At 50.1% G+C, this 24171-nt stretch overlaps 1 protein-coding gene across 9 annotated transcripts; it reads right to left on the reverse strand.

The window, feature by feature from the left end:
- Nucleotides 1-644: 644 nt before the first annotated feature.
- Nucleotides 645-23361, reverse strand: CGN (cingulin). 9 transcript variants are annotated; one of them, XM_073888422.1, is made up of 24 exons: nt 23251-23360; nt 21682-21790; nt 20600-20855; nt 18484-18593; nt 16638-17518; nt 15421-15521; nt 15197-15266; nt 15002-15097; nt 13066-13193; nt 12288-12420; nt 11770-11982; nt 11159-11307; nt 10816-10948; nt 8409-8609; nt 7884-8090; nt 7271-7528; nt 6146-6316; nt 5289-5450; nt 4207-4296; nt 3705-3788; nt 3476-3594; nt 3074-3182; nt 2521-2684; nt 645-2218 (listed from the first exon to the last, which is right to left on the reverse strand). In XM_073888422.1, the coding sequence occupies exons 5-24, from the start codon at nt 17502-17504 to the stop codon at nt 2080-2082; spliced, it is 3594 nt and encodes a 1197-aa protein (XP_073744523.1). In that variant the 5' UTR covers nt 17505-17518; nt 18484-18593; nt 20600-20855; nt 21682-21790; nt 23251-23360; the 3' UTR covers nt 645-2079. The 9 variants fall into 9 exon arrangements, 8 of the variants coding, with proteins under 8 accessions (XP_073744523.1, XP_073744522.1, XP_073744524.1 ...); XM_073888421.1 differs by lacking the exon at nt 23251-23360 and adding an exon at nt 22032-22165; XM_073888423.1 differs by lacking the exon at nt 21682-21790 and having other exon boundaries at nt 20600-20859.
- Between the last annotated feature and the right edge of the window lie 810 nt (nt 23362-24171).

Raw genomic sequence — 24171 nt, forward strand, 5'->3', positions numbered from 1 at the left:
TTTACCCCAAAGACACAGATGTAGTGAAAAGAAGGGCCATATGCACCCCAATGTTCATAGCAGCAATGTCCACAATCGCCAAACTGTGGAAAGGGCAGAGATGCCCTTCAACAGATGAATGGATAAAGAAGATGTGGTCCATATATACAATGGAATATTACTCAGCCATCAGAAAGGATGAATACCCAACTTTTACATCAACATGGATGGGACTGGAGATTATGCTAAGTGAAGTCAGTCAAGCAGAGAAAGTCAATTATCATATGGTTTCACTTATTTGTGCAACATAAGGAATAGCATGGAGAACACTAGGAGAAGGAAGGGAAAAATAAGGGGGGGGATTGGAGGGAGAGATGAACCATGGGAGACTATGGACTCTGAGAAACAAACAGGGTTTTAGAGGGGAGGGGGGAGGGGGAATTGGTTAGCCCAGTGGTGGGTATTAAGGAGGGCACGTGCTGCGTGGAGCACTGGGTGTTATACGAAAACAATGGATCGTGGATCACCACATCAAAAACTAATGATGTATTGTATGGTGACTAACAATAACATAATAAAATCTAAAAAAAATAAAATAAAAATAAAATTATTTCTTCATAAAACAGACCTCCAAATAAGCCACGGAAAAGAATGGGAAGGCAAGGTTTCAGTATAGATATATAATTTTAATATTTAATTTAAAATAAAATCAAGTTTGGGTTGGTTTGGGAGAAAATCTCTAATTTGCAGAATAGAAGATTTAAAAGAAAAAATCATGGAATTACAAGTCATTGGTGAAAACAGCCTTCTTCCTCCCTCAGGCTCCTTACAGAGCCTGCTTAGGAAATAAGAAAGGTAAATCAGAAGGAAGAGAGGTACCTATGGGCATTGTACATGAAACTAAAAACAAAGTATGATTTTATAAATAAAGAGAGATGGGGGGGAAAAAAAGGTAAATCATCTCCCTTACCTCCTCCCTACCAGGGCTTGACTCTCCCCAAAACCCAAAGGAGGAATAAATCTTCCATTGCCTCTTCCCATTTCTACCAAGAGTCAGTCTTTAGCCCTAGGCAGGAAGCCGTGTGTCAGGTCCAAGCTCCTGAGATGATGGTCCCCTGGTTCCCCACTGAGCTTGGGCACATCTGGGTCAGAGAAGCCACAAGGAAGACCTTTGCTTTTCAAATTCGTGTAGACAGTTATCAGGATTCCCAGATGCAACCCCCTTATAAACACATCCATAGTCACAGAAGGAGAGGAGGAAAGATGGAAACCCTGAGCAGAGCCAAGCCCCACCACCTTATCACGGTCCTAGCAAAGTCCATCCCCCAAGGGCTCATCAGCTGAGGAGCCAGTAGTTCTCTATCTAGACTGGGGCAGCAGGGAAAGCTGAGGGCCCTGGTTGGGGAAAGGCTGGTCCTTGGAGAGGTATGAATGTGCAGGTAGAGAAGGCAAGAAGAGCATCCTTACCTCCTCACCCTAAGGCACTGAAAGGAAAGGAAGGTAGGAGTGGTGAAGCTAGGAAGGGGAGAACAGATCCCTTGGATCCCCCGGCTTGGGGAAGACAAAATATATAGGAGTGGAGAGGGGTGGGGACTACATATGGGTCCCATGACTGTGCAAAGAGGAGCATCCAAGAGCCACCCCAGTGTGTCCATTACCCATAATGTCCCCTTCACCCTGCTCCAGAGTGGGAGGAAAACACACTGCAGGAGTCAAGGGAGCAAAATCACTAAGGTATTTCCCTGAGCCTGAGGATTAAGGGCTAAAGAAATAAAGCTTTATATACGTGGCAATGTCTTATCCCTTCCTATCCTGCTCCATCCCCCTCAGCCTATATGCTGACCATCCTATTGCTGTGAGGGAGGATAAGGAAGGGTTCAGTTGGCCTAAAATACCCACCCCTCCAGAGGAAAGGGAAAGCCTGTTTACCAGCTTAGTGCCGATGCCCTTTTTATCACCATCACTCACACCCCTCCAGTCTTAGGGCTGAATAATTGGGTCCCCCCCTTCCAGGAATGAGGAATTCAAGGCTTGGCAGGGCAGAATAGGCCTGGCCAGGGCAGGCAGCAAGTGTGGTTTCTGGTCCCTTGTGGACCCAAGCTAACAGGAGCTGGTTTGCAGGTTGCTCTCCGTAAGCAGTGATGCGATGGAAGAAGGGTCGTAGACACTGTCAAATTCCTCATCTGAGCTCAGCCCTTCATGCTGGGTTGACTCAGCAGCTGAGCGGGAGGCTTTGCGCCTGAGAGAGAGGAATACTTGTAAGGGAGGGAGACAGAAAGATTGAGACAACCATGCTTTTCATGCCAAGGACACAGGCCTCAGGGTACAAGATCCCCCACCAACCTGAGATCTGAGGAGATGGGATATATATATAGACAGTGGGCTGAGATACTAAAGAATAACTATACAGGCTTCCAGCCAGGAAGGAGTGACTGCAGAGTCCCATCTTAGAGATCCTCCTCCCTATTCAGCTCCAGAGAACCCATTCCCTTCCCACATGACTATCCTGATTGAACCAGGGGACAGAAAAGCAGCCCATACCAGGAGTCCTTCTCTAGGGTTTTGATCCGGGCCTGGAGCTGTTCATTGACCTCATGCTGCTCTTCCAGCTCACGCTGGGCCTTCTTCCTCAGGCCATCGAGTCGCTCAATCTCCTCTTCTGCTTCATCCACCTGCCGCTTCAAAGCCTTCACCCTCAGGCTTAGCTGGGCAGGATACCAAGTCCCCACATTAGAAAAGTATCTGCTGCTACCATGGGCTGGGACCCTCCCCTGTAGCAATCTTGACAAGGGATTGTTGCCCTAGAAAAATATCGTGACAATGGGCAAGTTCCCTAACTTCACAGGTTTGTTTTGGGGATTAAATGAGCCTCATACATGTGTAACACTGAGAAAGAGAACCTAGCATATCACACTCAATGCATGTGCTTACTATGACTGTCTTAATCCAGTGCCTCCAGTCTAGTCTCCATCCTTACACAAGGAGAGTCAAAGCTAGGAAGACCTATGAGATGGGGCCTCCCTTGGCCTTCAAGCAAATACACATATGGTATATGCCTACCATATGGGTGCTTGGCCCCGGCTACCATCCTTACCTGGTCCTTCTGGTCATTGACATGCTGCCGCTCGTCATCAATTTGGATGGACAGCTCTTTAACCTTCCGCTCCAGTTTTCGGTTGGTGGACTGCAGAACGGTCTTCTCCCTAGGAGGGTATGGTAGGGGGTTGTCTATGGCTGTTGCCATTTCTAAAGGAAACCCTAGTTGGCCTCCTCCAGCCTCCATGAACTCCTCTGAGTCACGTCACACTAGGGAGGATCCAGGGGCAGAACCAAAGAACTGGGGAGATAAGGTCATTCACATTTCAGAAGTTCTGCAACTCCCTCTGCTCTTTACCAAGAGAAAGGATCCCCCTAAAGATCAGGCCAGGTTGGCCATGTTTGACATGCAAGACAGAGAAAAGCCCAGAGGGAGAGAGGGAGGATGGGCTCACATCACCTCTCTTCAGCCTGCAGCCGCTCCTGCAACTCCCAATTCTGGGATTCAAGCTGAGAGAGGCTGGCACTGGGCTTCTGGAAGCCTTCTAAGCTGGCCAACCGGCTCTTCAAGTCCTTGTTCTGAGAGGGACAGAAAGTCTTCGTGGTCACACTCCACTTCTGATCCCTCCTATGGTCATTCTACCTGCCTCCTGGGGTCTATCCCCAAGACTCCTTACTCCCCTGCTCACCTGTCTCTCCAGGGAGATTTTGTCACACTCCAGGTCCTGTCGAGCAGACCTCTCCTGCATGAGCTCTGTCCTCAGCTGGTCTACCTAGTGGATGAGAGGAGCCAGATTTGGGGAGGGCTAACAATGAACCGGCCAGGTGAACCATGAAGCAGAGTAAAGTGTAGGCTGCTCTCTGAATCCCCACAATTCTCAGGCAACTAAGAAATCACAGCCTATTCAAATGGGAGGAGCCACAGAATTTAAACTGGGCCTCCTCCATCTCACCAGGAACTAGCATCCCTTCTGAATGGAAGCAGCCTGGACTCAGGGCAGAGAGGATCCCAGGCCACCAGGATTCCTTCTCCCACTCAAATCCCTGGCTTCCTTCTACCCGTCCTGAAGCAGAGGAGACCCTGAAGTAGCACCAGCCATGCAGAGATTCAGCAGCCAGAATTCTCCAGATTATGAAACATGGGAGGGTGGAGGTGTTTTTGAGAGGGCCGAGGGGTAAGGAAGGGGGTACCTGGTCCCGGCCACGACTCATGCGTTCTGTCAGCAGCTCCACAGTGCTCCTCTCCTCATCTAACTCCGCTTCCAGCCGTGAGACTTTTTCCTGTGGCAGAGGAACGAGAGGTTCGTTCTGCCCCACATGCTGGACACCAGAATGCTAAACCCCAACCAGGACCCTTCCAAAGCCCAGCCTCCACAGACCTTCCTGTCTCCCTTGTCCCATAACCAGCTGGTCTTTGCCCCTGCCCAGAGCCACCATGGAGCTAGCACCCTCTGCTGACCAGCCATGGCACTGAGGGGAGAGGGTGGTGGAGCCTGCTCTAGCCTTGGCCCTTGGCAGGATGACAAACCCAGAACCAATTCTTCAGTGGGGCAGCCCTATTTCCCTAATGGGAAAACAGAAACCAAAGTGCCTGAGCCAAAGCTGGGATGGAGAGTCAGAAACCGAAGTGCCAGGGTTCAGACCAAGGAAGTACCCAGGCAGTCCCATATAGAGGCTAAGGGTATGGGCTCGAGCCACGCGGCCTGGGTCTGAAAATCATCTACCACTTCCTAGCAGAAGGGCCATGGCCAAGTTGCTTAACCTCTCTGTGTGTCTGTTTTCCTCATCTATAAAATGGAGAGCCTACCCCACAGGGTTATTCTCAGGACTGAATGAGCCTTCAGTGCCCAGCATGTGGCATAATATGTGTTTGCTGCTACTGTCACTGGTATTATCGTCACTGCCAAACACAGCAACCTGGAGACCCCTGTTCACTCTGAAGGGGCGATGCCGCTGCTCAGTTCCAGCCAACTGCTGCCCTGCAGACAACTCAGGACAGAGGCTCAATGTTACCAGATTTTCCAAAGGGACAAAAGGAGCCAGAAAGCGAAATATATAAGTAAGTGACATGTATAAATTTCAAACATTGGCAATTAACTCAAAGTCATTTAAAACACTGCACTCAAACAAAACCCATCAGCTGTGGCCTACCAGCCTTTGATACCTAGCACAAAAAGGGGGCTTGGCATGTCCTGACTCCTTTCCCCCACGAAGTCCCACCTGTGCCAGGACCTGGACACCCCTCTCCCGCCCCGTCACCCCCACGCCGTCACCTCAAGACCCTTGAGTTGCCGTGTCCTGTCATCCTGGGAGCGCTTTTTGTTCTCTGCCTCTTGTTCCAGCCCCTGCAGTCGCTGGGCCAGCAGCTCTTTGTCCAGCCGGGCGGTGTCCCGGTCAGCCTGAGATGCCTGCAGGGCCTGCCGTAGCCTCTGGGTCTGGGCAGAAGGAAAAATGCAACAGCTTGGAGAAGTAAGGTGGGGGCTGAGGGATGGGAGCAGTCTGCCCCTGTGGGGAGAAATGTTTCATCACTGACATTCTTTAGAATTGCCAGAGCATGGTGGTAATAAAAAGCAGGTTGACTTTTAGTCCCATTTTCTTCTCTTTGAAGATCTAGTTAGCTTTATTCAACAATTCAGGAATCAGGCAGCGTCCTATCTAGCAGGCAAAAAGGAGCTCTTAGTCCATTTTCTTTATTGTTTTAAAATGCCCTACACAAATTAGAATCACTTAAGTCGTTTTTAAACAAATGATCCTGGGTCCCCACCCCAGAGGTTGTGATTTAAGTAATACAGGATCCAGGTTGGGTACTGAGACTTTTTGGGTTTTTTTAAACAAAACAAAAAGGGTTTAATGTCATCAAAAAACACAAAATTGTTACAAATTGTTACTGTAAAAGATTGTGAAGCATTAAAACTAGCTATCATCTTTAAAAAATAAAAATAAAACCAGCTATCATATTTAAAGCACCTACTCTGTCAGACATGCCTGTTTTGATACCACACTTCCACTGACACCGCAGTGTTAAGATTTTCTTTTAAAGATTCTATTTGTACTCTCTGAAATAAATAAAATCTTGAAAAAAGAGGCAATGACCTTAAAACCAAGGACATTGGGCCATTTCTCCTCCTACCTCATCCTGAAGCCGGCTCAGCCCCCCTGAGTTCTTCTCAGCCTCACTGGCCCACTCCTTGGCCTGGCGCTGCGCATCTGCCACCTCCCGCCGGGCCTTCTCCTTGTAATCCTCCAGCTGGGCCTGGAGCTGCTGCAGGGCCTGCTTAGAGTCATTCCCAATCTGCTCCAGCTGAGAGGCAGAGAAAAGACCCTTTTTAGCACTACACCTCTGTCCCTCCTCCGAGCCCCAGATTCTCCTTATGGCCGAAGCAGCCCTCCCTTGCTCTCCCCTGGGCCTAGGTCCCTAGTATGGCTAGTAAGTGGTATACAGATTGCCTGGGTCCAAATCCTGGCTCTACCACTTATTAGCTATGTGACCACAGGCAAGTTACTTACCCTCTCTGGGTCTCAGTTCCCTGTAAAATGGGAAAATAACGGTACCTACCATCACAAGGTTGTTGTGAGAATTACATTAATGATGTGAAGTACTTATAAAAGTGTCTGATACAAAGTAAACCATAAAAGTGTCTGATACAAAGTAAACCTTAAATGACCATATTTCAACAAACCCAAGAAGCCAGTGATTGTTAAGATGTACCACTAAGAAAGAAAAACCCGTCAACTGAACTGTAACCATCGTTATGACACAAGTCAACTTCAGAGATGATGCAATGTGCATTTTAGAACTGATGAAATATTTTTGTTTGCTCTAGCTTTATAAAGTAAGAGATTAGGAGGGGAACCTTGCCCTCCCCCAAATATAAAATTCCACCCACAAAAATTCTTGTGTTTAGGTCTTAAAGAATCTAGGGAGGGATTATGGAACGTTCCTTTCCTTACCCCAAACAGAAAATCCTACTAATGAAGATTCTTATGTTCAGGTCTTGCAGCTATCTAAGGGAGAATCCCAGGAGACATTCTCCAAGGACCAAGACCACATGGAATGGGATGTATGGGGGAGGACAAGAACACTGAGGAGCGGGAGGAAGGACACCCCTCTGTAAAGATTCGGCCTTGGCCTCCCCAGCAACGAACTTGAGGAAAGCAAACATCACACACTCTGACCACCCCCCACCCCCCGCCGCCATGCTTCCGTGTAAGAGCTGGGCCTCTTCCTGAGAGCCCAGGCCACCCCGTGTCCCACCTCCTTGTTGAGCTGGCACACAGTCTTGTCCAGCAAGCGCTTCTGCTCCTCCAGCTCAGCCTTGCCCCGCCGGAGCGCCTCCCGCTGCTTCCCCTCCTCCTCTAAGGCCCGGTTCAGTGCTTGCTGCTCCTGCCCCAAGCGGGCCAGCCCCCGCTGGGCCTCCTCCAGCCGGGCCTCCAGTGCTCGCTTGGCAGCTGCCAGGCCCCCCTCCTCTTCCTGAGCCGCGTTCAGGGCCTCCGCGAGCCGCTGTTTCTCTGCCTGGGAGAGGGAAGACAAGCCGTTTGGAGGGGAATAGATGGGACGCAAGAAGAGTGATTTACAAAAAAGGTGGGCAGTGAAAACGGGCTGAGAGGAAGCAGCGAAGAAATCAAGACACAGAGAACAAGCCCAGGGTGGGAATAAGAGACAACAATAGCAGTGCAAGGGCCGAGATGTCCACAGCAAAGCACGCTCCAGGATATAAACCCAAGTTTAACAGCGGATTGGGAAGGCAAATGGAAGCACACATGGGGCAAAATAAAACGGGCGGCTGAGGATTTAGCTGGGGAGGATTTAGCCAAGATGAGAGGAGGGCGGGCCGGGGGAAGCCAACGGTGTGGGCAGAAGCACTGACCTCCAGCCGCTGCACCCTGTCCCGGAGCCTTGCCTCCACCGCTTCCCCACCTTCCGCCAGGCCTCGGGCCTCCTTCAGCTGCTGCTCCAGACCCAGGATGCGCCGTCGGAACTCGTCATTCTCCTCCTGGGTCTCCCGAAGCGTCGTTTCCACTGCTGCCCGCCGCTGCCCCAGCACTGCCACCTCTGCCTCTGCTGCCATCTGAGCCTACGGCCAGTCCGGGGAGGGGCAGCTCAGACCCGGGGCTCCAGGTCACCAACCTCCGCCAGCAAAGCCACACCCAAGAGAGCCCACGAGAACTAGACAGACTTCAACAGTGCTAGTGTCCCCGAGAAGCCCACCCCTACAGAGACGTGGTGGCTATCACCAGGTGCAGCCCTGCCTCCCCCTTGCCAAATCCTGCCTACTTTTAACCACACACCTAGGACCAAGGATCTGGTCTGTACATACCCATGGTAGGGAATTTTCCATGCCCTCCAGACCCCTCAGCCTCCACCTCCTAAGCCCTGTGCCCACTCCCCTTGCCTTGGAAGCCTCTTCACAGTCCTGTCTCAGTTGCTGAAGGGTCTTTTGTAGCTGGAGGTTCTGCTGTTCCAACCCCCGGCCTCGATCAGCCTCAACCCTCAGCTGCTTCTCCAACTCCCGCTCCCGGTGGCGCGCAGCCACCTCCTGGCTCTGCTGCTCTTCTCTCAGTTCCTTAAGTTCCTGCTGTGTCTGGCGCAGGTCCTGAAAGGGAGGTGGACAGTGACAGGGCACAGACACGGCCTGGGATACCAGACTGCGCAGCAACCGGAACTCTCATCCGTTGCTGGGGGAATGAAAGATGCTGTGGCTACTTGGGCAAGGGCTCTGACAGTTTCTCAAATGGTTAACCATAGAGGGGCACCCGGGTGGCTCAGTCGTTAGGCGTCTGCCTTCAGCTCGGGTCATGATTCCAGGGTCCTGGGATCGAGCCCTGCATCGGGCTCCCTGCTCAGTGGGAAGCCTGCTTCTCCCTCTGCCTGCCACTCTGCCTGCCTGTGCTCTCTATCAAATAAATAAATAAAATCTTAAAAAAAAAAAAACACTAAATCGTACACTTTGAAAGGGTGAATTCTATGGTATGTGAAATAAATCTCCATTAAAAAAAAAATCACATGGTGCTCGCTTCGGCAGCACATATACTAAAAAAAAAAAAAATCACATGAAGTGAGAGTAGGTGAGGGTGTGGATAAAATAGGATTGGCTGTATCAAAAACAAAAGAAAATATGTTGAAAACCAAAACAGTGGCGCTGCTCTTATTTCTTTTTTAAAACGTTTAAGTATTAGGGCACCTGGCTGGCTCAATGGGTAGGGCATGCGACTCTTGATGTGGGGGCTGTGAGTTTGAGCCCCACATTGGGTGTAAAAATAAAAATATTTTTTAAAAAATTAAAATAGGAGCTCTAGTTCTAGTTCTTTAGCTATCAGCTACTTCTGAAATTCAGAAAGTACCATAATTAGGCTGAAAGGTTATATATTTTGAGTTTTTGATGTAAGACACTAACAAAACTAACTACAAAGAAAAAAACAGCACAGCGTGTGGTCTACACTGGATGGGGTCTGTTTTCCTAATGCGTATGTTGTTTGAGTACTTGATAAAATATACTTCATATATGAGATAAATGAAGCACTAGTTACTACTTTTTAGCTTTATCTCATATGATAAATCAAGATTGCCCAGAGGAATGTCCAAGTTTATTATGTCGACTAATATAGCAAACAGACTTCAGACTATCCTTGATATTTGTTAATTTCATATTAACAGAAAAATTTAAGAGCACTTTTCATTTCACAATCACTAAAAGTATGTTTGGTCAAAGTTTATTACAGTTTTCTTCAAGTATTTTGTGTAAGCTCAGACTTTGTGTAAGCTCAGACTTTTATTTATCTGGAAAATCATCACTTAGAGCTATACTTCTTTACTCGTTTAATATGATAACCTTGATTACAATTAGGCAGTCTTATAATAAAGGCATGATAAACAGGCATTGAATCATTAATACTTGTTAAATGAGCACCAACTACATATCCAGTGTAGCGAATCAAAGAACTATAAACCTAGAAGGATCCTCAGGAGGCCGTAAGTGCCACTTCCCTATACTAACAAAAATATTTTCTAAGTTTCTAAATCATCCAAAATAATTAGTTGCTTTCTTGTCCTTCATAAACCTATACCAGGAATATGAAGAAATATTTGTATTCGCTTCAATTTGATGACCTTATCATTTATAAAACATCCATGCATGATAAAATCCCTGCGTCTAGATTCTATAAGGAGCCTTCAAATTGCAATTTGGCTTCCCAAGTAGGTCAGCTGGCCATGCCGATGCAAATATTCCAGGCTGTGTGACGACACTTCACTTTACAAGTTAATAAACTGGCATTCTAACTGTAAATGTTTGTTTAATAGATGTAGTTAATGAGTCCATCACCCTGCCCCACTCCCCACCCTCCCACCCCCTCCTGACAGAGCAACTCTCCCTGTGTGGACCAAATTCCAAGCTTGCAAAAATGACCCTGGAGTTTCACAAATCCATCTAAATGCCACTCCCCCTGAGGTCTCTTGGGAGGCAGCCAGCAGCCTCTGGCTAGAACCCAACCGGGAGTCCTTTCTGTTAAAAACCTGTATACTCAAGAGCAGCCCAACTGCATCAAAGAGTGTGGTGGGGGGGTGAGATGGCTGAGCAGGCAAGGTGGGTCCTGAAAACCAAGTACACAGGGAACCTCATGGGTAGGCAAGGTCAGTGGCCGTCACCCCAACCTGCCCTTCCACATCCCAAATGCAAGCACTTTTTTTTTTTTTTTTTTTTTAAGTAATCTCTATACCCAGTATGGGGCTCAGACTCACAATCCTGAGATCAATGGTCCCATGCTCCACTGACTGAGCCAGCCAGGTGCCCCTCAGAGTACCTTCTTGAGCTCCTCCATTTGGCGAGTGTCTGCAGCACCAGCTCGGGCCTGCCCTAATTCCCTTTGTAAGACCTCCATCTTCTCCCCAAGCTCTTCTTCCATCTCCTCCTTCTCCATCCGCAGCTGCAGGAGTCTGAGCCCAGCCAGGTGAATGCAAAGGGAAAGGGAACAAGGTCAGGCCACCTGCCTGGGAGAAGTTAGCAGAACAATGCAAACCACCTACCCAGAAGCCAACAGACTGGGCACCCTCTCTCAGCAGAGTAAAGGGCACAGCATGGGTAGAAAAGAAGCAGGATATAGGAAACATGGATAAGCATTCCTGGGAGAGAGGCAAAGTCCTTACTCCTGCTTGGTGGCTCTAAGCTCCTCCTTGTTCTTCTGGAACATGCTCTGCCAATGCCCTGTCTCCTCTGAGGTCTCCTCCAGCTCCCTCTGCAGCTCCCGCACCAGGGTTGACATCTTCTGCTTCTCTGCCTCTAATGCAGCATGGTCCTAGGGAAGGAGACAGTTGGGGGCCAGGAGGCTCAGAGGGAGAATGCACTTCGGACCAAAGTCTAAGTGTGTGGAAGGGGAGGCTCAGGCCACCCCTCAGGACACCACACCAGCTACACATTGTGAGATCCCAGTGGCGCCCGGTGCGATACTAGCAAAAACCTCTCCCCAAGTCACAGCACACACACCCCCCACCGCCGCCACTATCATTTACAGGAAGCCTCCCCCATTTATTTCCCCATGGGACTTTGGTCACATACCCTCATAGTGCTCCTGGCCTGCATCCCCTCACTCTGCCCTTATAGGTTTTCTGGCCAAGGTTTTCATTACATCTCATGCGTCATTTAGAGGGAGTTCCAGTTACGACCAGGAAAGTCCCAAAATACCAAGAAACCTCAAGGCAGCTCCTTCTTAGGGGTGGGAGGATGCCCTCTTCTGGCAGCCCCCGCTCTGGTCACATGCCTGGGTTGCGTCCTGCATACTCCGGCGAAGCTGCTCGGCATCTCGCTGGTACTGCTGCCGGACGTTTTCCACCTCCTGGTCACGGGAGGCCACCTCCTCCTTCAGGGCCCCCTTCAGGGCTGTCAGTTCCCGCTCCCGCAGTCTCAGCTGCTCCTCTATCCGCTGTTTGCCCTCCAAGACCTCTTCCAGAAGCTCCCGGGTCTCTAACAGGTCCTGGGGAAATGAAGATGGAAGTACAGAGGTGACTCTACTAGGATCTGCCTGCCTATTCATTCATTTAGTCAATCAAAAATGTTTACTGAGCACCTTGTACCTGTCAGGCTCAGTACCAGGTGCTCTCTGCCCACCATTCTGGGCTCTAACCCCCACCCCACCATTGAATCTGTCTGAGAGCACACTGAGGGGTACCCATAATCAGCTACCTACTGCCCATACTGTGGGGAAACTACAGGTGAACAGATCTGAGGGTGCTCTAGCTGAAAGGAGGCAGAAGCTGTGGGAGCCATCTTGCTCCCTACCTTCCTTAGTGCCTCCTTAGCAGACTCCGGCCCCTGGGCCTGTTTCAGCTTCTCCTGCAGCTCCATCACCTGGGTCTCCAGTCCATGTCGTGCCCTTTCACCCTGATCCACAAGAAGCTTCATGTTCTGGAGCCTGATAATTAATAATAGATAATATCATCAAGTGCTAGGTGCCAAGCAGTTTTCTAAACACTTCACATATATTAATTCATTTAAACCTCCTTCTTTGTTCAAATCTAAATGCGGCCTCCCCTGACCACTTTATTTAATACTGGAACCTGCTCCTCCACCACTTGGCCCTCAATCTTCTTTGACCTACTCTACTTACCACCTTTTCACATGCTACAAATTTACTTACCTAATATGTTGACTATTTACTGTCTGTCTCCCCCCAGACCCCTGCCACCGCTAGAAACTATGCTTCTGGAGAGCAGTGCTCGTCATCTGAATGGTTCACTGCCTGGAATCTAGATCAGTGCCTGCCACACAGTATTCATTGCAAAAACATCTGCTGAATGAACCATCCTGTGAGGTAGGTACTATTATTAACCTATTTTACAGATTTAGAGCCTGAACTAGAGAGGCAAATCCAGGTACCCCAACTCAGGCATAATCACCATTACCGATAGAGAAAGTAAAAGAAAGGTCCTATATTTAAATTATCTGTCTGCCCCTTCTAGCTTCTAGAGATTTCTCTCCATCTCTCCCACCCAGGTGGCACCTCCAACTCTGGCCTCTGTCCCCAAGTAGTCCCATATGCACCATCGACTGCACATACTCTTTGGTGCTCTGCTGGGCCTCCCCCTTCTTCCTCTCCAGCAGCTGCTGCAGTCGGCTGCACTCTTCTGTCTTCTCCTCCAGCTGCTGCTCCAGCCCAGCCCGGGATGGCTCTAGCTTCTGCCGCTTCTGGAAAAGGCAGGGCGAGTAACACAGGTGGACAGTAAGCAAAGCATCTCAGGAGGGCCAGGAGTAATGCAAATGTGCCTCACTAAATGACGGGCACTGTCACTACGAACCCTGTGTTTATTATCTGCATTTAATTCTCTTAACAAGCCTTGGGACTTGTGATGGTTTAAAGTATGTCCACTAATTCTCTGACATTCCTTTCAGAAGGGGAAGCTTCTCCCCTTGAGTTATGGGCTGGACTTAAGGACTCTCTTCTAACAAACAGAAAAAGGAAGAAGCGATGTGTAGCTTCTGCGACCAGTCCTAAAAAGACACTGAAGTTTCCTCCTTACCTTCTTCTCTCTTGGATGGTTCACCCTGGGGGAAGGTAGCTGTCATACTGTGCAGACATTCAAGCAGCCCCACCAAGAGGTCCACACAGCAAGGAAGGGAGGCCTCCAGCCAACATCCACTATCTTCTAATGACTATAGCCCCAGCCAATACCTTGACTGGAAACTCTTACATAACAGACCCAGAACTACCCAACTAAGCTGCTTCCAGACTCTGGGTCCTCAAGACACCGGGAGATGATTGTTTCAAACTGCTAAGTTTTGAGGTAATTTGTTACACAGCCATAGATAAATAATACAGTACAATTATTATCCCCACTTTATAGTTACAGAAACAGTGGCTTAGAACATATAAAGAACATGCCCAAGGTCAGTTACACAGCCAACAGTTACCAGGATTTGAACTCAGTTTGACTCCACAGCTGACCACTTAACCAGTACACTATTTTGCTTTCCAGGAAATAAGAGGAGTTACAACCCAATACTTACTGAGTACTGAGTACCAACTACATGCAAGGCAATACTGTGAGAGGTGAGAGCAGTATTTTTTAAACTTTTTTAATTTTTTTTTTTTTTAAGAGAGAGAGAGAACGCAAGGGTGGGGGAAAGGGCAGAGGGAGAATCCCAAGCAGGCTCCATGGCCAGCATGGAGCCTGACACGGGGCTTGATCCCATGACCGTGAGATCATGGGACCTGAGCTGAAATCAAGAATCTGACACTTAACCAACTGAGCCACCCAGGTGCCCCGCAATATTTTTTTTAAAGGGAGTAGTTAAGACTTCCACATAAGGCTGACCTGAATATTTAAATTCCTTCTCTGTAACTTAATACCTTGAGCAAGTCACTTAACCTGTCTGATCTTTAGTTTTCTTACCATGAAAGGGTCCACAATACCAACTTTACAGATCACTATAATTATTATGTATTACCCAGGACGGTACCTATTACAAGAAATATACTCAACAGGGGCACCTGGGTGGCTCAATTGGTTAAGCATCAGACTTCGGCTCATGTCATGATCTCGGGGTCCTGGGATCCAGGCTCTGCACTCAGCATGGAAGTCGGCTTGTCCCTCTCCCTCTCCCTCTGCCCCTCCCCCCACTCATGCTCTCTAATAAATACACATAAATATATATACAAAATACACTCAATAAATGACAGCTACTGGGTACTGCCATCATCATAATGCAGTGAAAAGGACTGAGGTAAGTAAGCTGCTCAAGGCATCCACAGCCAGCAGCAAAGTCAGGGTGGGAACTTCCAAAGGAAATGAATGGAAGGTACTCAGAGCTCTGATGAATGTGCTCTTCTCCCTAAGCTTCAGGGAACCCCAGAAGTCCTTGCTGGGACCAGCACACACGCTTGTCTCTCGTTATCACAGCACACACAAGCGCTCATTTGATCACTTGGAAGAGCAACCCAGGCCACGGTTTCTCCCGTGTCCTGTGTGCCTCCTGCACCTCCAGTCTCCCCTCACCTTCACCTCTTCATCCAGCTGTTGCTGAAGCTCCTCCACTTTTCGGGTGAGCTCACTCTGCCCAGCCAGGGCCTTAGCAGACCCAGGAGAAGCCATCTGCCAGAGAAAGGGCAGGAAATAACAGGTCCACACCCAGACCCAGGCCCGAGAGGCCCAACCCTGCCCCCCTGCTCCCACCAGGAGGTGGCCACTCACCACCAGAGGCTGCATCTGTTCCAGCACCAAACTGACCTTCCTCCTCACAGAGGTTTCGCTTTCTGAGCTTCTGGAGGATGAAAAGGACAGAAGCAAAGGCTAAGGGAGGGAAGAGGTAGCAGAGATGAGAGAAGGAAGAGCTAAGGGCAGGCAAGACGGGGAAGGAAGCTAGAAGGAAAAGAGGGGAGGTGTGTGACTGTGCCGTTGGGAGGGCCCCCACTCACCCCTCCTTCAAGATGCTATAGATGGTGGCCTTCACATGGTCCACACTGCCTGGTGGGGCTGTCTCCTGCTGGTCTCGGAGAAGGTCTGGAGTTGACTTGAACTGCAAAACATAAACCCAGAGAAACAGGAAGATGAAGCCAGCAGTGCGGGTGATGTTCAGATGGCGCAGCAGCGGCAGGTGGGAGACGAGGCCCTCCAAGCATGCTGAACAAGCCTCACGTGGGGAAAAGAGGCAACACCGCTGACCTGAGCAGCAGGCCCAGGAGAGGTCCAAGCAGGGTACACCTCTCACTATTGTTGCAAGCCAGCCAGATTCTCCTTTTTTTTTTTTTTTAAGATTTTATTTATTTGACACAGAGAGAGAGACAGCGAGGGGGAACACAAGCAGGGAGAGTGGAAGAGGGAGAAGCAGGCCTCCCCCGGAGCAGGGAGCCCGATGCGGGGCTCGATCCCAGGACCCTAGGATTATGACCTGAGCCGAAGGCAGACGCTTAACCGTCTGAGCCACCCAGGCGCCCCCAGATTCTCCTTGACAGACAGATCTCAACTAACTGTGAGCTCTGTGGTAAGTTATTTGTTGCTACTGACAGTTAATGTATTAGAATTTGTCAATGAACAGGCTTAAGAAGTCGCTCTCCCACTTACTTACACTGCTGAGTAGGAGACAAAGGTGGGAGTTTTGACAAGAGCACTGGAAGTTGCTCGTATTACCAGGCCTGCCTTACTCATGCTGCCGACCTAGCAAATGCTAGTGACTGAGGCACAGTTCATGGCCGGGCAGTAACAAGGGACTCTCATGCTTGTGAAGACTAATTTCACAGTTAGTTTCCATGGAAATATCTTGTACATGTGAATACCATCTATTAAGAAGATGAGTAAAGTGGATGGGCGCCTGGGTGGCTCAGTCGGTTAAGCGACTGCCTTCAGCTCAGGTCATGATCCTGGAGTCCCGGGATCGAGTCTTGCATCGGGCTCCCCGCTTAGCGGGGAGTCTGCTTCTCCCTCCGACCCTCCCCCTCATGTGCTCTCTCTCTCTCTCTCTCTCTCTCTCATTCTCGCTCTCTCAAATAAATAAGTAAAAATCTTTAAAAAAAAAAAAAGATGAGTAAAGTGGAGAACAAAAGTAGAAACCTTCTGCCTTAAATTATTTGAATCAGCAAGGGGTCCCTGGGCTGGTGGGTCAGGGATTGGAAGCCACAGAGGAACGGGGTCTGACCTGCAGCGTGCCAGGGTCCTGGGCTCTCCCCCGTGGCTCCTCAAAACTCTGAATGATCCAGTCCTGGGTCTGACGGAAACGGCTAAAGCCACCAAGAGGGCTCTGGCTCTGGGCCGGCTGTTTGGAGCTGCCCATGTGGCTGTCATGCTTTGTGCTAGGAGTCCAGTGGTTGGGGGACCGACGCTCCCGTTCCTCAAGGGTATCCCGTGGGAGCCGGTTGTCCAGGCTTTGGCTCCGCTTGCGTTGTTCAGGGGGCAGCGTCCGCATGCGCCGGCCAGTCCGGCCCCGGGCCTGCCCCCCATGGTGACTGTCAAACTTGTTGATGAGTGAGTCCACTGAAGATAGGGGAGCAGTGTCAATGGTGCTCCCAGGGGAAGCTCCTTGGGGGACCAGCTCCAGCAAGCTAGTGCTCCTGGTGGTCGGACTCACAGGGGCAGGGCCTGTCAGTGAGGCCTGGGACTGGGATCGGAGTAGCCTTCCATTCCAGTGGGCCCCAGGCTCCTCATCAGACATGCTGCCCTGTGAGCGGGCAGGAAATTCCTTGGCACGAGAGTAGGAACTCTCGGGGAATTCCGAGTCAGAGCTCAGAGCTCCCGGAGCCCCTCTGTTGTTGGCCCCCTTGATCTGGACTCCAAAGGAGTCACCACCTTGCTCCCCACTGTTGAGCACTACAAAGGGCTGTCCAGCGATGCCCTGCACACGCACAGCGACCCCATAGGTATTGGCTCTTGCATCCTTAGCTGGACGTCGCCCACCACGACGTAGGGTGCCCATCTCTGCATCACCCACTGGCTCCGTAATGAAGCGAATCTGGACTCCATGGTCTACAGGGCCCCGGGGCTCAGCCATGGTGGATGCCTGCTCCATGAATGGGAGGGTTCCTAGGAAATTAAGAAAACAGTTAAAGCTGAGAGACTGGGAGTAGAAACCCAGAAACCTCCACCTGTCTGGCTTTTGTGTGGCTTGTTACCTTGCCGTTCCTTCTACATAGAATAGTGGTTCTCATATTTTATCTGAGCAGAAGTACCTCAGGGGCCTATGAAAACACAGACTGTTGGACCCTGTCCCCAGAGTTTCTGATTCAGTAGGTCTGAATTTGCATTTCTAACAAATTTCCAGGAGATATTGATGCTGCTGGTCCAGATTCCAGATTTTGAAACCCACCGACTTAGAAGAATCCATTTCCTCTAATACAGTCCTAGGGAGCTTGGCTTTATCAAGAGTTTGATTTTGCTTGATCTTCGCACGTACGCCTATAGCATGGTGTGCCTCCTCCAACCCCAATGAAGGCGGAACCCAAACCCCACCATATAGATACCTCTATCCCAATGGAGAAAAGGGGCCTTCTACTCCCAGAGCTCTTTTAAAATACAGAAGACCCCCCTCCACCAAGGTATGCCATCCCATTTCTGGGAGGATAGCAGTGATGCCTCTGGGCTGGAGGACCTGGGGGCTAAGGACAGAGATGGGAGAGTAACTAGCTTTCTACTGTCCCTGTTAAATTTGGAGCCATGTAGATGTAGTGTTTATGCAAAAAAAGATTTCAGTAACATTTAAGAATGTCAGTCCAAAGGGCCCTAGGATAGGCAGATTTGTCCCACATGAGGGCCAGAGCCAGGACTACCCATAGGCCAACTCCTCCAGTTCACATCAACCCAAGATTAGAGTCGGCAAATGGAAAATATTCCAGGTGTGCTCTGGCTCCAGAAACTGGGGAGGGCAGGTTCTCCTCGAAGCAAATAAAAAAGCCAGCTTCCCCAGCCCTGCGACTAATCTCAACCACAGCCTAGCACTTAACTGGAGGAGGAGTGTATCAAGGGCCACACAGACACACAAACATACACACCTCGATTTCCCAGTGGAGCTCTCGGCCAAGGAAATTTGGCAAGGCCCCCTTCAGGGACTCTAGACAAGCTAGGAAGCCCAGGAAACGGGGGTGAGAGGGGAAGGAGTGGCCTACCTGCAGGTGAGAAAGGGCTTGGTGGGAAGAACATTCCTAGCATTCCCAGCCCTTCCCCTCCAGAGAAAGGAATAGTGAGGGAGGAGCCCTTATTGGCAACGGTTCTTCTCCTTTTTGGTTCTGAGACTCCACTGAGAGAATGATTAAAGTAATGCACCCCCCCCTCCAAGAAACAGTCCACCCAAACTTTTACCACAGAATCTCAAGAGGTTCATGGACAGCTCCAAGCCCACCCTGAACTAAAGGACCTCTGTCCTCCCACCATTCCAGCATTGCGGAGGACTTTAACCAACCTCAGATACTCCAAACAAAAGGATATTTAGTTGACAGGGTCCTTTGTTAGAATTCAAGTAAGAGATGGGACCAGGAAAGAAGCTACAAGGCAAAGGTTCTCCAAACCTCATCCAGTAAAAAAGGAACTTAGCCCTGCTCTTCATTGGATGTATATAACCTTGAGCAAATCCCAACTTTTCTGAGCCTCAGTTTCCCCATCGGTAAAATAAGTATAATGATAATACCTCATGAGGTAATACTTGTGAGAATTAGACAACAATAATTATGTGTATACAGCTGTAAAAAATTTTATCATGTTCTACACTTCAGATTCTTGCATGTAATTTACTTAGGTTTCATTATTTTTTTTTAATAAAAAGAGGGAAAATAAGGGCATGTGGGTGGCTCAGTCAGTTATGTGTCTGACTCCTGGATTCAGCTCAAGTTGTGATCTCATGGTCGTTGGGATGGAGGCTCACGTTGGGCTCTGCGCTCCGCACAGTGTCTGCTTCAGATTCTCTCCCCCCTCCCTCCCACTCACCTTCTCTCTCTCTCAAATAAATAAAATCTTAGGGAAGCCTGGGCGGCTCAGTCGGTTAAGCGGCTGCCTTCGGCTCAGGTCATGATCCCAGGGTCCTGGGATCGAGCCCCACGTCCGGCTCCCTGCTCGGCGGAGAGCCTGCTTCTCCCTCTCCCTCTGCCTGCCACAAATAAAATCTTTAAAATAAATAAATAAATAAATAAATAAAATCTTAAAAAAAAAGAGGGAAAATGACAAAACATGAAACATAGCTAGCAGCATGTATGCCTGTCACAAAGCTGACAACAAATGTTACCCTGCATACATGCGTTCCTCCTAAAAGGACCTTCCTGGCTTCAAGTGCTTCACAGAAGGATGTCACTTCCTCGGAGACTTTCCCAACCACCTCCTCCCACAAACTAGATCAGAACCATGTTATATGTTCTACAGTTGTCCTTCAATGAATTTACCTCAGTTTTTTATTTTCTTAAAGATTTTATTTTTAAGTAATCTCTACACCAATGTGGGGCTCAAATTTACAACCCCGAGATCAAGAGTCACATGCTGTACTGACTGAGCCAGCCAGACAACCCTGCCTGTTTATTTTTATATATTTATCAGAGTGATGATTTGTTTCCTGTCTGTCTCCCCCACTAGATTATAAACTCCTGGAGGGCAAAGAACATGGCTCTCAGCTGACTACGGTGGCCCCAGGGCCTGGTGACATGGTATGTATCAATAAATATTTGTTAAAGGTTGTATCCTGAACCAAGGCAGACTCGCACAGCAGTGGGGAGATTTACCCAATGACCCCCTCACAGCCATTTCTCATTTGCCCCAGTAACAAGACCTCTCCCTGCCCCATTCAGTCATAATTTTGGATCCAGATGTGCCTAGACTGCCAGCTCTCAGAAGTCACATGATTTATTCATAATGCAGCTCTACTCTGTCAGTACATCTACTGATATTCCAGATCCAGGTCAAGGAGCTCCCAGACTAGCCCAGCAGAGCGCACAGTCCCTCACCCACCCAAGCGCACCAAGTTGTTCAGAGGCAGTGCTGAACGTGCCCCCAGGTCCCAATGACTCCCTAACTTCAATGGACCATTAGTCCTGGGGACAGGTGGGTCAGGGGCCGGGGGGTTGAAGTGATCTTTGGAGTGGGTCAGAAAGCAGAGCTCTAAATGATTCAACATGGAAAACCCGAAACCTACCCGCCTTCAGTTACAGAGGACAGTGGGGCGTGGCCAGGGGAGCCAGGCAGCTCCAAGGTCTTGCGTAAGCCCCAGAGGCAGGTAAACAGCGATCCAGTGCCAGGAAACATGGAGTAGAGAGGCTTCCCTCTCACAGCCTGCCCCTGCTTTTCCCTCCTCTGGCATGTGCCCAGGGCACTCCTCACCAACTGTACTCTGGGAAGAGCTCAGGCCACAGGTTAATTCAACTTCATCTGTCTGCCTCTGCCATTCCTGCCTGTAAGGAGAGGGAGGATACGCTGCACCTGTACCAGACAGCCACTTCTCCCTGAGTTACTCATTAGCCTGCCCTGCCCCAATTCCGCCACCTCTGGCCCAGCCATAAGCATCTGGCTTCCAACTAGGAGTGACAGTCTCTGGACTTCTGGCAGGAAGTGGGGGTGGGGTGGTTTGGGGTGTGCAGAGGAAGAACTGATATATACAGGGCCAGGCAACATGCTAGATGCTACGTAACTGGCAGATTCAGAAAATGGAAGAATGAGAGGTATAGAGATTAGACTCCCCTCAGAGGTAACAAGGGAAGTAAATGGTCAAAATAGAAAAGGACACCTCAGTGACCTTGATCAATTGGTTATTTTCTCAGAAAGAGTTACAAAGACAAGAAGGTTCCCCATGGATCAAAAAGAACCACTCCAAGTGGACTCCCGGCCCATCCACTGAAAAAAACAGAAACCTGAGAGCCAGGCTAGAGCAGCTTGGCCAGTGGAGGAAAAAACACAATGACAAACTGGGCCCTGCAAACTGGCTGGACTGGTTTGAGAAGCAAGGGGAAGGGGAGGGCCAGGGAGACTCCACCAGCAGCTCATAAAGCAGACCAGAGAAACTCCACACCACAAAGGAGGCAGGGGGCAAAACCATGGGCAAGGGCTGTCCAGCCTAGAGCCAAAGCTCTGAAGGAGTAGACAGAAGGTGGAGAGGGAACAGGGAGGAACAGATACACAAAGAACCTGGTGAGTGACAGGCCAGTATGTGACAGGAAGACTTTGTATCCCCCACCCCTCCCTCTCAAGTTCCCCAAGTCGCATTCCTCATCCCACACTTGCCTTGGCCAACTCCCTGGGCCTTAGTTCTCCCCTCGGCCACCGCATGAAGAGAAGCAACCCTACCTTCTCCTCACCTCCCACAGGGCTGATAGCATGCAGGTCAGCCTGGGGAAAGAAGAAAGGATTCTAGCAAGCCAGAATCCTCTTAGGGTCAAGCAAATCTCTGGATTAGCAGTCCCCTAGGGCCAGCCCCCCACTCCCAAATATCAAGGAAAGAAGAGGTGCAGAGGCACCCGTAGGCAGCCTATGAACAACATAGCGGTTGCTAATTATTTCCCAATTACAACAACTTTCCTCAGGCAGGGCATCAAAGGGGCCAAGCTAAGACTGGCTCTGGTTCCCTTACCTGCCTAAGGCAAGGAAATCTGCCTCAGAAGTCTGTCTGGGCCCCAATGTGCAGCTCTCATCCAGCCTGGAGACCTAGAGGTGCCAATTCCCCTAGTCTTGTGGTCTCCTAAGGAGTCCTGCCTATTTCCCATACCACTGGTGCCTCCTGCCAGTCTGACAGCCATCATGGTCCCAGAGTCAAGGATGCCTTGTGGGGTTTCAAGGAGTAATGGGGATCTTCTGGGAGGCATCAAGGAAATTGGTTAGGCGGGCACCTGGGTGGCTCAGATGGTTAAGCGTCTGCCTTCGGCTCAGGTCATGATCCCAGGGTCCTGGGATCGAGTCCCACATCGGGCTCCCTGCTCCTTGGGAGCCTGCTTCTCTCTCTCTCTCTCCCTCTCTCTCTCATGAATAAATAAATAAAATCTTTAAAAAAAAAAAAAGGAAATTGGTTAGGCTCCCAAATCGCATCCAATGACTCCATCTAGAACCACAGAAGAAAGTACGTGTGCTTGGGGAGAGGGTTTGACATTAGCCCCAATCAGAGGCCTCATTAAAAAGTATTTCTACATATTTTGTAGGCCTAGGGATCTATGCTTCCTCCTATCCCTCTCTTGAAGAGCACTCTCTGAAGAGGAAGAAGGAAAAATTCTCCCAGGCATAAAAGCAAAGGCGACAGAAACTGAAGGCTTAAGTAGTTTCACACCTAGCAAAGAGATGGGGGTGCCTTCTTGTTCTGCCCCTCAGTGTCTTCACCTGTAGGTGAAGAGTTAGAGCAAGATTCCACACCTCAGAGACATCTCAAAGCCGGAAAGGAGGTGTCAGCGCCAGCTCAGAACGGCAGCCAGGGGGAAAACCTCAGGGAAACAGCACCTCTGGATGCCTTCCCCTTACGTCTCTGAACCCCCTGTCCAACTGAGACTAACTACTTCCCCCTAACACCTTGGTCTCCAAGAGAAATTCTGCCCCTGAGACCGGCGTCTGACCTCCAGAGATAACCTGGCCCTGAAATGCTTTCACGTCCTGAGACTCACCTGGCACGTTCCCAGGCACCTGCCTCTGGTACCTTAGAGTAGGAGCCAGCTCTTAATCACTACTCCCACCCTAGCTTCACCTCCCCTCCTCCCCTCGCCAATGCAGCACCTGTACCCCGGAGGAGGGTATCTCGGATCGCCTCGCCCCTTGCCCCTGAGGCCCGCTTGCCTTTCAGGTGCTCTTCCCTCTCCGCATTCACTCACCCCAGCCGGGCTCGGCGCTCCCGGGTTCGGCGCTCCCGGGCTCGGGCTCGGCGCTCCCGGGCTCGGGCTCGCGCTCCGGGAGAGCTGCACCCGCCGCTCCCGGGCCCTCCCCCTCCGTCCCTCCGCGCTCCCTCCCCCACCACCAACCTGTTACTCCCCTCCGGAGCTCCACCCCCATTGGCCGTCACCACCCGCCCCGCCTTACCCTTCCTCTGGTTGGTCCGTTTCTCTCGAGGGGCGGGGCCGTTCGCCGCAGGGAATTGGACCGGGGGTCGCCGGCCGGGGGGAGGGGGGCTGGGTCACGTGGGTCGGCGGGCGGTGGAGCGCCGCGGGCGGGGCGGCAAGGGGCAACCGGAGGCCATTTTGGGGGCGTAATGGTTGGCGGTGTGTGGCCGCCCCCGCCCGGGCACAGGAGATGCCCGCCAGGGCATCTTCTCGCCTTTGTTGGAAAGCAGCCCTCTGTTTCCGCGGTTCTCGACGGGAATCTCTGTCTAGACCGCTTTCTGCCCTTCACCTCTCTCCACATAAATCAGATTGCTCTGATGTCCTTTTGCAGAGGGTATCTCCCTGGTCCTCAAAACGCCAGAGCTCCGCGACTTTAGTTCGTGTCGCTTCTCCCCAGCCTGAGCCGCAGCCCCTTATCTTCTGGCCTCCACAAATCATTTTCCAGCCTGGTACCTTTTTCTCTGTAGTATTTTATCATTTTCCAAATTACATAGTTCAATTTTTTGAATCATATTCATCGTTTGTCTCTCGTCCAACGTTAAGCTCCACCGGGGAAAGGATCTCTTGTTTTGTTCGCTGCTATCCTAAACGCCTGCTACAGGGACTGGCACACATTAGGCGCTTAATTTGTTGAATGAATGGGAATTGGGTAAAAGTCAATGTAAGTTTACAATGAATAGGAATGACCCTCACTCT

The sequence above is a fragment of the Callorhinus ursinus genome, unplaced genomic scaffold (genome assembly GCF_003265705.2).
Source record: "Callorhinus ursinus isolate GAN/ISIS: 27379988/994484 unplaced genomic scaffold, GSC_fseal_2.0 scaffold90, whole genome shotgun sequence".
Classification (NCBI taxonomy): Eukaryota; Metazoa; Chordata; class Mammalia; order Carnivora; family Otariidae; genus Callorhinus; species Callorhinus ursinus.

What these genes read in the sequence shown, in the direction of transcription:
- CGN (XM_073888420.1), bottom strand. Translation starts at nt 17,504, where the DNA reads ATGGAGCAGGCATCCACCATGGCTGAGCCCCGGGGCCCTGTAGACCAT. An exon ending in ACTGTGAAGAGGCTTCCAAG is followed by an intron (nt 8,091 to 8,408) that starts GCAAGGGGAGTG and finishes GACTGGCCGTAG; the next exon opens with GCTCAGATGGCAGCAGAGGC. An exon ending in GGCAACTCAAGGGTCTTGAG is followed by an intron (nt 4,297 to 5,288) that starts GTGACGGCGTGG and finishes CCTCTGCCACAG; the next exon opens with GAAAAAGTCTCACGGCTGGA.